At 43.7% G+C, this 13,371-nt stretch overlaps 1 protein-coding gene across 8 annotated transcripts in view; it reads left to right on the top strand.

Moving 5' to 3' along the window:
• tenm2a (teneurin transmembrane protein 2a) overlaps nt 1–13,371 on the top strand; it is a 295,269-nt gene that overhangs the window by 144,047 nt on the left and 137,851 nt on the right. The window contains exon 1 of one of the 8 annotated variants that reach the window (XM_083561557.1): nt 386–978. The exons of 5 other annotated variants lie outside the window; for them this stretch is intronic. In XM_083561557.1, the coding sequence (XP_083417683.1) occupies nt 912–978 (67 nt within the window). In that variant the 5' untranslated portion in view covers nt 386–911. Of the gene's footprint in view, nt 1–385; nt 979–13,371 lie in introns of those variants that run through there. 2 more of the 8 variants (XM_083561555.1, XM_083561556.1) reach the window with 2 other exon arrangements.

Genomic DNA, 13,371 nt, shown 5'->3' with positions numbered 1-13,371 from the left:
CAATGCGAGCTCGTGTAGCGACGAGCGCTATGGCGCTTTTACGGTCAAATTCTGCTTTTCCTCTGCTTACATTTCCTCTCAGCAACACGCCTTTGTATTTAAAGCAGGGAAAATTTCTCCCTCATTCCCCTCATTCCTTTGCCTTAGGTGAACATGTTTAGTCCCATTTTGGTTGATTTACCCCTCTTTTATTTTCTCCCTCATTCTCTTTCACTCTCTCACTTACTCTCTCAGCCCCCATCACCCTCCTCCTTTTTGCTCTCCTCTTCTCCCCTCTCCTCACACTCCCACTTTCTCTCTCTGATTCTCTCTCTCCCTCTCTCTCTCACCCCTCCTTCACTCGCTTTCTCCCTCGCTCTCTCTTTCGCTCAGCCGGAGAGCCTGTATAATTCGCGTGGCTCAGGCAGCGCTCGTAGGCACAGCCATGTGCATCCACAGCTCTGAGAACTCGTCTCTGCTCTCCTCCCCGATGCCTGAAAGAGGCTGAAAGGAGCCGGCGCTCTCTTTTTTTACTCCCCTCTTCTTTTTCCCCCCTTTTCTTTCAAGTCCATCCCTCCCTCCTCTTCCCTACTTTTCATCTGCATCTCTAGCCTTGTGCAACCTCTTAATCGGTGGACTACTACAGAGAAGCACTCATACATCGCGTGGTCGGGGGAAGACAAAAGAGTGTGTGCGCTCCTTCCGTGCGCTCCTACGTGTGTGTAAAGGAGAGAAAAAGAGAGAGAGAGAGAGAGACAGAGAGAAAGAAGTTGAGCGGGAAAGGCAGAGAGAGCAGGACTGCTGCTCACTGTTGAACGCCGAGGCTCATTATCACGTGTTTGCTGCCGCTGTCCACTGCTGCGCCGCTGTCTTCTGTGGCGAGGACAGACAGAGAGGAGAGGAGAGGAAAAGAAGATAGGAGAGAAGATTGCATGTACGGAGCCATGCATCACACAGGCAGCATTGGCATCCGGGCTAAAATGCTGCCGCAGGAGACAGGTAAGACCCCGTAGAGAGAAAAAGCGAGAAAAAGAGTGTGTGGAGAGGCACCACAAGTACCTGTGTGGCTGGAAACGCATGTGCCAGACCCTGGGATAGTTGTGTTCAAAGTGCAGATTACATTATTCTGACTGGTCTTATTGAGCTAGTTTAAAGCTTATCCACGGAATTATACCTGGCAATATCTCAGATCCATCAGCGGCAAGCTGTGCAGCACTCTTCTCATGTAAATGTGTTTGCATGCCACTTGAAGGTCACGCAAAAAAGCTTTGGCATTTGAGGCAGACACGTGAGATAATGGTGATTACAATGAGCGACACAGCCATCATCCAGATGCGTCATCTATTCCAAATGCCTTTTTCTTCATGGCTGATTCATTTTTATTTGATTTATTTTTCTTTTTTTTACGAGTGCTTATTACGCATTACGTGCATTTAAGTATTTATGAGCCCGCAGTTAAGCTCAATTTGCCTCCCTGGGTAAACTGCTCGAATTGCCAATATTTATAAGATTTGCATTCCATCGGAGAAACAAAGTGCTTGTTCTGTCTGAGGCTACGGAATCATGAATAATTAAAGAAACGCGTGAGTGATGGAGATGCTTGTGTTTAGAAATGTGCACACACCGGGGAAAGTGATTGTTCAAATGAGAAATCCGGAATGTAATGCTGAGCCCCGGCGAGCCTGATTGAGGGTAGAGTAGGAGTGTATCTACGAGTGTGTAAGTGGAGCAGAATCGGAGAACAGCAAGGGGTGTCTGCAGCACATTGACTACACAGATGGCATGTGATTGGCATGATCCAGTCTGCAGTGGCCACATGTTCCCATGGTAGCAATTACCGACTGGAGTCCTGGATGGCTTTGTAACCAATTTGCACCAGGTTCCTCCCCCCCTTTTTGAAGTTAATATTATTAATAGTTATTCCTATTAGTATTAGTTAAGCGAATAAATGATTGACATTAAGCAATTAACCTCCTGCCATGCTGTGGCATGTACAGAAATGCTGAGCGAGCAGGCCCACCTGACGTCCTTTTTTTTTTTTTTGCTCTAGATGTCAAGACTCTGTAAGTGTCTCTGAAAGAGGGTTCATTATGAGGGCACAAAGAGCGTTGGATTTGCTTGAGTTTCAGTAGGAATGAAGTGCACTTGGATGTTCAGGAATGACAGTAAACCCGAGATGGAAATTGCTTGTGCATTAGTGAAATGTTCTTCACGTGAGAATGCGATCCGGACATAATTAGACTGTCAGCAATTAGAGTCCATCCAAGTGGGAGAACCTCTACAGAGCGCAGGTACGATGTGTCTCTATTTCTTAGAGAGAAGCATCACCAAATAATCACTTTTACCTTGTTATGAAATATTTTCATCCTCCGGATTGTTGGCGTGGTCTCAGAGGGGTATAGAGGCTTGAGAATGGAATTGACGTAAATGATTCGTGTTTGCAGTTAAACACAAGTGCCATCATCAAAACTCCAATTAAAAAAAGCCTTTAAACCGGCTAAAACTTGATTAGAATAGTGCTCATTGCACCAGGAAAGTTCTTGCAGAATTTGGGAGGTGCATTCAAGGTGTTTTGCCGGTCATAGTGGTCTAACATTTAAAATTTCAGGCCCATCTTGGTTCATTTCTGTGTGTCTGTAAGAAGGATGTAAGGAAGCACTTAACATAACTTAGCACTTACGGCTCAGGTGGGCAGAGCAGCGCTCACTGTAACAGCCAACCTCGCGACTTGGCGAAGCGTACCGGAGTTGGTGGAGCATCATGGGACACTGGAGCAGCTGATCTCAGCAAAAAGCGTGCAACGCAATTCGCCCCTGCGCTATCAGAAATCTGCTGCAAGTTGGCCTGATGGGACTGGTGCTATTTGAAGCCACCGCGATCCAGAATTAGAGCTCACAGGATCCGTGTAACACAGCTGGAACTGATACGTTTAAGGATTAGATTGTTTCACTGCGTTCCTCACGCTCGGCCTCTTTAACAGGCTTCTTCGCATCGACGATAAGTGGGCCTCGGCGCTGGAGTCAGCCACTCGGATGCCAGCTCATTTGATCACGAATGCTTGCGCATTCGGACCGAGTGGAAGAACGAGAGCGTGATGGAGACCGAGATGGAGAGGCACAATTAATTGCGTCTGTTTACTTCAATGATCAAGGGTCTGTTTGTGGCAATGGGGACAGTGTTGTTCTCTCCTGTGTGAGAGGGAAGGGGCGAGATTTTAATTGGAAATATGGATTCCATTAACCCTGCAGCCCAGGGCGGCTAATTAGCATCTCATTAGTGCCAAGCAGAAGTAAAAAAGAAGAACAAGGAGAAGAAAAAGACGTACAAGCACACATTCCATTTACAGAGTCCAGAATGTAAATGCTGCTTCTTCATTATGGATCAAATTGCTCTCCTTTATGGATCGCATCATAGTAACACAACACTGTCACGCACACACACTCTCTCGATAGGCCATCAACCACTAAACCATGATGCACTTTTTTTTTTGGCCTCATTTGCGATAGCGTACCACTCTAAAGCAGGAGAGGGGGTCAAACCTACAGTGCACAGAAAAGATTTGGTTCCAGTCCAGCCCACTAAATGAATTTACAATCCATGCTCTATATAGAAATCCTTTGTGGACTGTAATTTCATTGAAATCTAAAAATAATAATAATAATAATAAAAAAAAAAATGCTCCTCAGTTTTTATTTTACCCGGGATTAAAAATAGAGCAGTAAACTCAGGGCTATAAACACAGCTACTTACAAAGCACGCTAACGATATTAGATCCTTCATCAGCGAGTTCAAACGTGACGCCATTTTATCTCAACGGTTTTGAATAATCAGGCAATTTCTTTTTATTATTTTTTTTTTGTTTATATGCACCTTTCAGAAAACATTCAAGAGCAGCTGTTAACGTGTTACCAGGCTGCCACACGGATATTTATTTATTTGTTTATTTGTTTGGGACACATTTTTCTTTACCTGTGCCCTACTGATACTCTTCCCATGCCTTTGCTGCTTATCTTCAGCCAGACACCAGCCCCCTCTACTGGTCCCTTTTAGCACAGCACTCAACTACTGTGCTCATGCCCACTGAAGTGCTTTCAACCTCATTCTGCTTTATTTTCTCTACAGAATTCAGCATTGTAGAAGATTTATTATGCTTTGATTTGTCTTCTAAGTCACTAAAGTTCGACCTGCATGGCTGCACGATTAGCTTGTGCAGGTTTTTGTGTTCTCTTCCGAGGTAGAGGACATACGCTTGAGTAGGTGTGTTTCTTTTGTGCTCCTTTTTTGCAAGGGACGCGCATGTCATGGCTAAGCTAATAAGCATGTGTACGAGCAGATGGTAATAAAACTCTGTGTGATGTGGGCGCCCACTTCATTTGGATCTCAGCGCGGCGCTGCCTCCGCAGCCCCTCGTACACTTACACTCGTGCACACATACAGTCAATCGCTCTCACACAATCTCCTCTTTTTTTCTTTCTTTCTTTCTTTTTTTTCCTTCCGTGGACCGAGAGTTCCAGACTGGGTTGCAAATGATAACACTGAAAGTGTTTACGAGTCTCTCCTCTCTCTCTCTCTCTCTCTCTCTCTCTCTCTCTCTCTCTCTCTCTCTCTCTCTCTCTCTCTCTCTCTCTCTCTCTCTCTCTATCTCTTCTGACTCACACACTGATCCCTCCTTGCATAAACATATGACATTTTCCATCACTCACTTGGCCATTCTCTTAGCAGGCTGGCCGGTGTTTATTTCCTGCAGCAATTTGCTGTTTTGCTTGCTGTTGTTGCAGCTTATTGAAGACAGAATGAAAATACCCGGTGAAGTACCTTGCACTTATAAACTCTGGCAATATTTGTATTTATTTATTTATTAATTTTTTTTTTTGCTGCCTGAAGAGGCAGATGCACTTTTGCTATGTTCTCTTCACCGTTCAGCCTGTAGCTCTTCCATCTTTCTGTCACGCTCGCTCTGTCCTTGAGGTCCAAGGTCAGTAGAAGATTGGATTCAGCTCCCTGTGTCTTTCAGTAGGTGTGGACCTGGAGTCATGTTGTAAATCTTGTCTGAGCATGTACTCCTCTACCAGGAGAGAGAAAGCAAAGGCACACACATACTCCAAACTATTTTGTTATTCTTTTTTTTTGTGTGTTTTTTTAACACAGATTATTAGTTAAAAAGGCAAATCTGGGAGGCATTTTTGTTTCTCGATAATAACCCGAGATCAGCCAGATGGATTTGTACACACACACCCCTCGGTCCTCCGCTCTGCCGAGAGTGTGTCGGCTCAAATTTTTTTGCGCTCACTCTTGCTTTTAGTTTCTCCACACAATGAGGCTTTGTGAAGCCTGTCATTATTTCAATTTTATGTCTGGACACATAAGCCTTCTTTTTGTAACTGGTTTCAACCAGAACTGTCGTTTTTTAACTTGGCACTTTGTAATTGGAGAGTAATGGCATAATGGCTGTGCTCCTACCCTTAACTGTTCTAAAGTCGTGTGCATGTTACTATTGTTAGATTTTGGTACTGCACAGCGACTTTTTTTCCTGTTTATTTTACTTCTTTTTTTTCTTGTTTACGGACAAGCATGTGTGTCGCATTTAGCGGTCTGCTTGTTTCTGTGTATGACACTGGAGCTCAGATGCTAATGAGTGCAGATACACATTGAGCGTGCATGTTATTTTTTTCATATTTCCCAAAAAGCCACTAGTCTCTGCACATGGAGGCTCTTGCACATGTTACAGCCCCGGAAACACGCCATGTGTTTGTGTGTACGCGTGCATATATGTAGGTATAAATGCATTAGGGAGGAAACCAAATGCATTATTCAGAATGTTGTAATGAAATTGCGTCTTCAATTGAATTGTTTTTTTTAGAAGATATTGAGTTGATGTTTGTTATATTACACACTTTTAGGATTCCCAGTTTTGCGTAGTCTGGGGAAGCGACGTTGGCTGATCGATGCTGGAAGGTCACTTCCTCAGACTGATTAGGAGCGTGATTCCATGTTCATACACCATCACGGCTTCTACGCCAGAAAGAGTGAATGAAAGGTTGTTGTTCGTCTTTTGTACACGGTCCTCTGATTTTTTACCATCTCACGAAGCTACCGTCAGGTTCGTGTCGTTTCGGCAGTGTGGTGCATCTCGTACACCGGTGGCTCGTCCTTTAACGTGACTTCACACGCATGACTTCCTGTTCTCGAGGAGAGAATTCAACATACGAAATCAATGGGGATTTTAACATCAACACATGGCAGCCTTACTGACTGCCTGATCAGGGTCATGGTGGTGGAAGGCCACACGCACTTTCAAGTCCGCTTAGGTATAGATACAGACAGTGGCATTTGAGATAATAAACAAGCACAGCTACAGATAGTGGCATTAGTGGCTTTAGTATGTGTGTCTGACACATCATACAAATATATAGCCATTTGTTTCCCTCTGTGCCGAGCGTCTCGCGACTTGTGAAGCGGAGTGACTGTACATGCAGGTGTTGAGGCGTTTAATGAAGAAGAGTAGGAGAGTTTGTAAATGCGCTATTGATTAGCATGTGGAGCACACGGTCAAGTGAGGTGACTCCTCACTTGAGTCATTAGCTCAGTAAAACCATTAAGCTCTCCATTGCTTAATATGCCCTTGAGATACAGCAGAGTCAATTTCTCCGATTCAGAGCACACACGCTTAATCACATCTGGGTGGATGGTGTGCGCATGTGTGCGTTTAACACAGGGACCCTGATTTCAAGCGTTGGTAATATTGAAATCATTGAGGTACAAAATAACATGGAGATGTGATTCTTGCAAGATATTTGTGAAACCATCCATGTTTGTGTATTTGATCACATGCTATGTGTTCAGGCGATTAATTGTGTTGATAGCAACTAGACTGATGAATGGCTGTGTGTTTAAGAATGTGTATTTAGCCGGGCCTGGCTTGTTCAGACGGATGGATGATGGTATTAATTTTCTCGTGTTGGTTTGTGCCAATTGGCCGTCTTAGCCGTTTGGCTTGCCTTAATACTCACTCGATCACCACAGCTGCATGTGGACAGGCCATGAGAGTTCTGGCCCTGGCATTACCATTTCTCCTTTTTATACTCCCTCCCTGTGTCATTCCTGCGCCAGGCCTGACCTTGGTCTAAAGCTTCCTTGCTGATTGTCTATACTGACAGAGACAAAGACCCTGTGGCTTGTGTCTAGATTGTGTTTTGATAAGATTCTGACCACAAGCATTTATACATGTGGTTTCTCGGGGTCTCCTTAAGTTTCCTTAAAGGTAGCACTTCTAAAAAAATCATGGAGCACATATGTAATCTATCCCAAGGTGCATAGAGAGAAGTTTTCAATCATGACATGGAGAGATATAGTGGTGCCAAAGTGGCTACAAACCTTAGCTACAGTCCTGCACTTGATACAGCAGACCAAGCACTGATCAGCATTACATCGAATGACAAATGATGTCACCATAATTCCCAGTGTTTAATCAATGGCCATTATTATTCCTAATGACTAATCATTAATCACCATGATTCACAATGACCAATCACAGATCCCCATTATCCCCATTGACCAATCACTGTTCATCATTATCCCCATTGACCAATCACTGTTCATCATTATCCCCATTGACCAATCACTGTTCATCATTATCCCCATTGACCAATCACTGATCACCATTATCCCCATTGACCAATCACTGATCACCATTATCCCCATTGACCACTCCCCGATGACTATTATCCCCATTAAACAATCACTGATCCCGATTATCCTATCACTTATCCTCATTGACCAATCACTGATCATCATTATCCCCATTGACCAATCACTGATCATCATTATCCCCATTGATCAATCACTGATCACTATAGTTCCCATCAGCATCATTAGGAAAGTCACGACTCAGTGGTTAAGGCTTTGGGCTAAAGATCAGGACATGCAAATCCCAGCACCACCAGACTTCCATAGCTGGGTGCTTGGGTATGGGCTTAATTGTTAATCATTTTGAATAAAAGTGTTTCTAACTAATCACCGATCGTGATTGTTTCTAACATCCAGTCACAGATCACCATTGTTTTTTCCCCACCTATGTGCTTTTTTTTCAAATACCACAATCCATCCTCATCTCCTCACTAGCAGGTTTTCTTTTTAGTCTGCGTGAGTCAGTTTGTGTTGCCACAATCAAATATTCTTCTTACCATAAGAAATCATTTATAATCTATTAATTTTCCAGTTTGAAAAAAAAATAACTCTGTTCTATTCAGCTTTCTGAAAGCCTTCCCTCTTCATGTAACACGCTTTGATATGCAAACGAGCATAGCAGTTCAATGAATATGCAAACGAATCCATTACGTCATGTGGTATGCATTAGATACTTTTCTGCTGGAAAGAGAGGCATTTACATTTTTATAGCGTCTGGCTAACGTGTGTCTCAGACTTCCTGTAGAGGGTTGAGAGACCGAATTCAAATCTGGTTTAAAGGCATGGTCATATATTCAACACACATGGCATTTTTTTTACCCCGTTTTATTAAAATCGGGGTTAATGTAAAACTATCGGTATGCATTCCTCACAATATTTATTATTATCTTTATTAATATTATTAATTTTTTGGGTTAATCTGACCCATTATAATCTGACTGTGATGCTAGAAAGCTCTCTGTGATAGGCTAGGTGTGGCTCACAACTCAGTATCTATATGCCTGGCAGGTCATTTTAAAAGCATTGGCTGCTGGAGTGTTAAATGGTTTATGGCGAACCGCAAAATAACTCAAAACTAAAATCAAACAAAACTCTTTTTGGTAGTTATCATCTAATTAGTTTGCATCCATCCTATTGCTTTTATCTATGCAAAGGGCAAGCACTGTCTGACGTCACTCCTCTATTACTCTCTACATTCTTATCTGCTATTCCCTCCATCCATTCCTGCATTTCTCTCCTTTCCCCCGTCGGTGATGTAATGTGCTCAGTTGTGTTGCATGTGGTCAGATATAGAAAGGTTATTTATTGCTCTGTGGGCCAGATGTAGTGAGTGTGTCGATATTGCACTGGCTCCTTGTACAGGTGGCTGCAGGCTGCTGGTTAGGAGAGAGCTTCCTCATGCAGCTAGTTTACAGTCATTGAGCATGTGTGTGCTGTGTTCTAGGGCAAGTGCATTTGGTTTCAGCTGCCTATATTGCAGCGGTTATGTGATCTTGATTTTTTTTTTAGTATCTCTGTCGCCCATGTTCATAATATTTTCCTTAGGTTTGTCCATAAAAAATGTGATTTATTTTTATTTTTATTTTTATTTTTTTATAGCCTTTTATATAGTGTGTGTGAGTATAATTCCGTGCTGCTATTTATCTTGCAATGTTATGATGACATAACGCTAGGTATCTGAGTTCAGGTTGTGTACTGGGCGGGGCAGAGCCAACAGCTTTAAACTAGGAACTTGTAACTGAGTTCATATATTCCGAAGGCCCTATTTTTTTTTTGATGCAGCTTTGGTTTTTGAGTAATAAGGAGCAATATTTAGCACAGACAGACAGATAGATTCCAAGAACCTGCTGTATGTAAACATCTATATAAAAAACCCAAAAAATGTGCGCGCACACACACACACACACACACACACACACACACACACACACACACACACACACAGCACAAGAATACTAAAAACCCAAACTGGTCTGTGATGTACAACACCTGGAGACCGCTGGTTTAATAAACATCAAACGGACACCTACAATTTGAAATCCTCCATTTAACATTAACAGTAAGATAAGTTGCTCCTAACCATTCCTCAGCAATCTGTCTTTTAGCAGAGTGACATTATAAGGTAAACAAGGCAGTCAGTCTGTTTGGCTGAACAACAATGACTTTTTCAGCCAGATGTGGTTCTTCCCCCGAACCTTTACCACAAAGTCGGAGGCACACAATCGTATAGGATGTCAATCCTATAGCATTCAATTTTCCCTTCACTTGAACTCGGAGACCCAAACCTGTGCCAGCATGATCATACCCCTGTGCACAAAGCAAACTTCAAGGCAATATAGTTTACATGGGTCTGAGCAGAAGATTTTGAGTGGGCTGCTATAGAGCTCTGACCTCGACCCTTCTGAACACCCTTGGGATGATTCTTCACCCTACATCAGCACCTGAATTTGCAAAAATGAACTACCCTTCAAAATGTAGTGGAAAATCTTCCCTGTAGAGTGAATGAATGTATAACAGCAAACTGGGTTTTTAATAGACATACTGACTTTAAGTTAAAATACCTGTCAGAAGTGACGTGTCTATGTTCCTTCGTGAAGAGTTTTGTCGTAATGTATTTATTCATTTATTTCTTAGATTTACTTCTCCCCCGCTCTCAGGACAGCAGCACCGCCCTGTTTATGTCCTTCTTATTCAGAAGCACAACTGCTCCCAATAATCACAAAAGTAGGTTTGTGCTGCTTCCTCGGTTCCTCCCTCAGTAGGGTAAGCAGGTGGGAAGCCACACCTAAAAGAGAGCTGAGCAGGTGAAAATGACTCTGGGGCTGAGCCGTTCCCACCCTGTCAGCCACTGACAGCGCTTAAGGAGAAAGTTAGCTGGAGGGAGCGTTGTTATCCTGCTGCAAGTTTCCGCACACCGCCTGGACACGCGGTGAGATTAGTGCTGGCGAGCCAGAAGAACAGCAGCAGAGAAAAAAGGTCACACTTACACACCGAGTTTGCGAATGAGCCCTAGAAGGAGCAAATCTTTTTTTTTTTTTCCTCGTACATTTTGGAGGGAGATTGACAGGGGAAAAAGAAAAAGATTGTGTTTAAGTGTGTGTGTGTGTGTGTGTATCCATGGAGCCATGATTGAGCATGAGCTAATAAAGGGAAGTGGGGTGATTAGAAATGTGACCTTGCCTTAGGGACAATAACAGCATAAAGTGCTGTCCCCTCGCATCTGTGTTCGTGTGACTCTGAGGAATGGCTCGCTGTTAAATGGGTGGGGAAAGGCTCTATTCAATCCATCATTTCTGATTACCCAGTGACTTCACCCTCACGTCTGCCTTTTCTTTCACTCTCACACATACGGGCAGATAAACACATTCAGGCTTGTTCGCCCTCGGAAGAAAAATAAACCCCTGTGCCCTCTTCTTTTGTGTACCTGCTTTTTAGCTGGAACTGGATTTACATAAAGGGTTTTCCTTAATGGTTAAATTGAATGTGTGTAGTGTGCAGAACCTCTGCCAGATGGGGGAGCAGACGATTAGCATTGCTCATGCCATCTCCAGATTGCTATTGATCTGCCATCAGATCTGTTCATCGCCAATTGTCTGGGACGCTCATGCCAGTACCCACACACACACACACACACACACACACACACACACACACACACACACACACCACACACACATCAAAACCAAAACCTACATATTACAGGTGCTCACAACCCAAATGACTCGCGTTAGTCATTAGGATTCTAGTATTTGAATATATTCAAACACACGTTGAAATGTTTCATTATGCAGCGGAATTGAACAATACAAAAATAATTCATTTCTTTTTTTTCACTGCTTTCTTTTGCTCATGCATTGAAACACGGCAGCCCAGAACCCGAAAGGCTTCTTTGTTGCATGTATGTTTTTTCCTATTGTGTGCCTCCTTTAACCTGTGAAAGGCTGCCCAAACTTCTGAAATACCAAGCGGAGAAAAAGAAGAAGGAAATCCCCTTTTCTTTTAGAGATAGTGGAATACAGCTTTTTCTTTTTCACTGCGTGCATGATTACGTGTGTGCGCATACACGAGCCACTCTTCGAGCCGGAGTAGGTCAATGGCAGAGCTTTGCATTTCACACAGATCAATGGTTGGAAGCCAGGGTCTGAGTCTGTGGCTCTACATATATACACACACACACACACACACACACACACACACACACACACATACATACCCTGAAGCAGTACGGCTGGAGCCGTTACTAACCCACTGTTCCTATTAAGCTGCACGCTCTCTCACATTGCTGCGTGGAATTGAAGTGGTGTGCAGGGTGCCGCTTGCTGTGTGCTGCTTCCACCACAGGGGCTCACATCCAGTTCTGTGCGGCATGATGGGTGACCGAGGTTTTCCTCTCTGCTTCTGTGTACACCAGCAGGCTTTATACATTCTGTGCGACTGCTGCTGTGGTCTATTTTGTGTGTGTATAAGCCAGGATTGTAGTTAGATTTGGTGAGAAGTGTTCCTGATCGGTGGGAAACTCACCGCAGGAGTGTTTACACCTGTCTATTCCCGAGGTCTCGCTCAAATGGATACGGAAACGCAACTGCACACACGCGCAGGCGGTGTAATTCACTCTACACCCGAATTCACTTAAAGGGAACCTCAGACCGCCATTTTACTTGTACCTGTCCCAGAGATCAGTTTTCTGTTTTTCTCCACTACACCTCAAGTTCGAAAACGCATACCAAAGTTAATGGAATCATGATGCAAATGGCAAAAGGCCAAAACAAGAATGCGCTCGGTGTGTGCTTCTTTCCGTAGCGCTTTCCATGCAACACACTCAGCAGCCCCATGGTCTATTATCTTGCGAAGTCCCAACATTCAATATTATTGAAATATTCGCTCTTAAACATTCCCTTCCTTCCCTCACTGCCAATTTCTGAGGACAAGGACAGGAGGATTAACTGTGTAATGCTCGATAATCCCACAGGTAGATATGGCAGCTTTTCCCAAATCATCACTTCTTCAGCATGGAACATGGTGTGGAGTAGAGAAGCAAATAGCAAAAGGAAGAGAGGAAAAAAAAAGGGGGTCGGGGTAAAGAAAGAGAACGCATGCTGGAAATGACAAATGCAAATCTGCATGGCTAGGGGTGGCTTCACCTCCGAATGTCATATTCATCTTGCGCAGGCACTGTGTCCTGCAGCTATGTGCAGAATGATGGCAGCAGCGCATATGGGCTCCTGCTCTGATGATGATCATCTCTGGCACTGTGAAAACGCACAAACAAATCACAGAAAGATTTGCACAAACACACACACACATACACATACACAAAGACGGATCGAAAGTGAAAAACGCAGACAAAGGAACGACGGGAGCTGAGTGGAGGTTTATAAAAGAGGAGGTGGAGCGAGTGAAGAAAGATAATGGCATTAGTGTTAGTGGTAAAACAAGACGAGAGAGAGAGAGAGAGAGAGAGAGAGAGAATGAATGGAAAAGCAGATTGAGAATGAAGCAGGCTCAAATAAGAGGCAGCATCCTAGCACAAGAGAGACAGAGATAGATGGACAGATAGAGAAAGGCAGAGAGAGGTGCAGATGTGTGCACCACTGAGATCAGGAGCATTAGCACTCTGGGTTTGGCCGTGACAGGCCGCACAGCTGACGCGGATGAATCGTTCTCCTGCTGTCTCATTAAGCACAGTCTGGCCCAACCCACTAAATC

The sequence above is a fragment of the Silurus aristotelis genome, assembly GCF_946808225.1.
Source record: "Silurus aristotelis genome assembly, chromosome: 14".
Taxonomy (NCBI): domain Eukaryota; kingdom Metazoa; phylum Chordata; class Actinopteri; order Siluriformes; family Siluridae; genus Silurus; species Silurus aristotelis.
The sequence above is the reverse complement of the archived record's forward strand: the minus strand, read 5'-3'. Positions and strand labels throughout refer to the sequence as shown.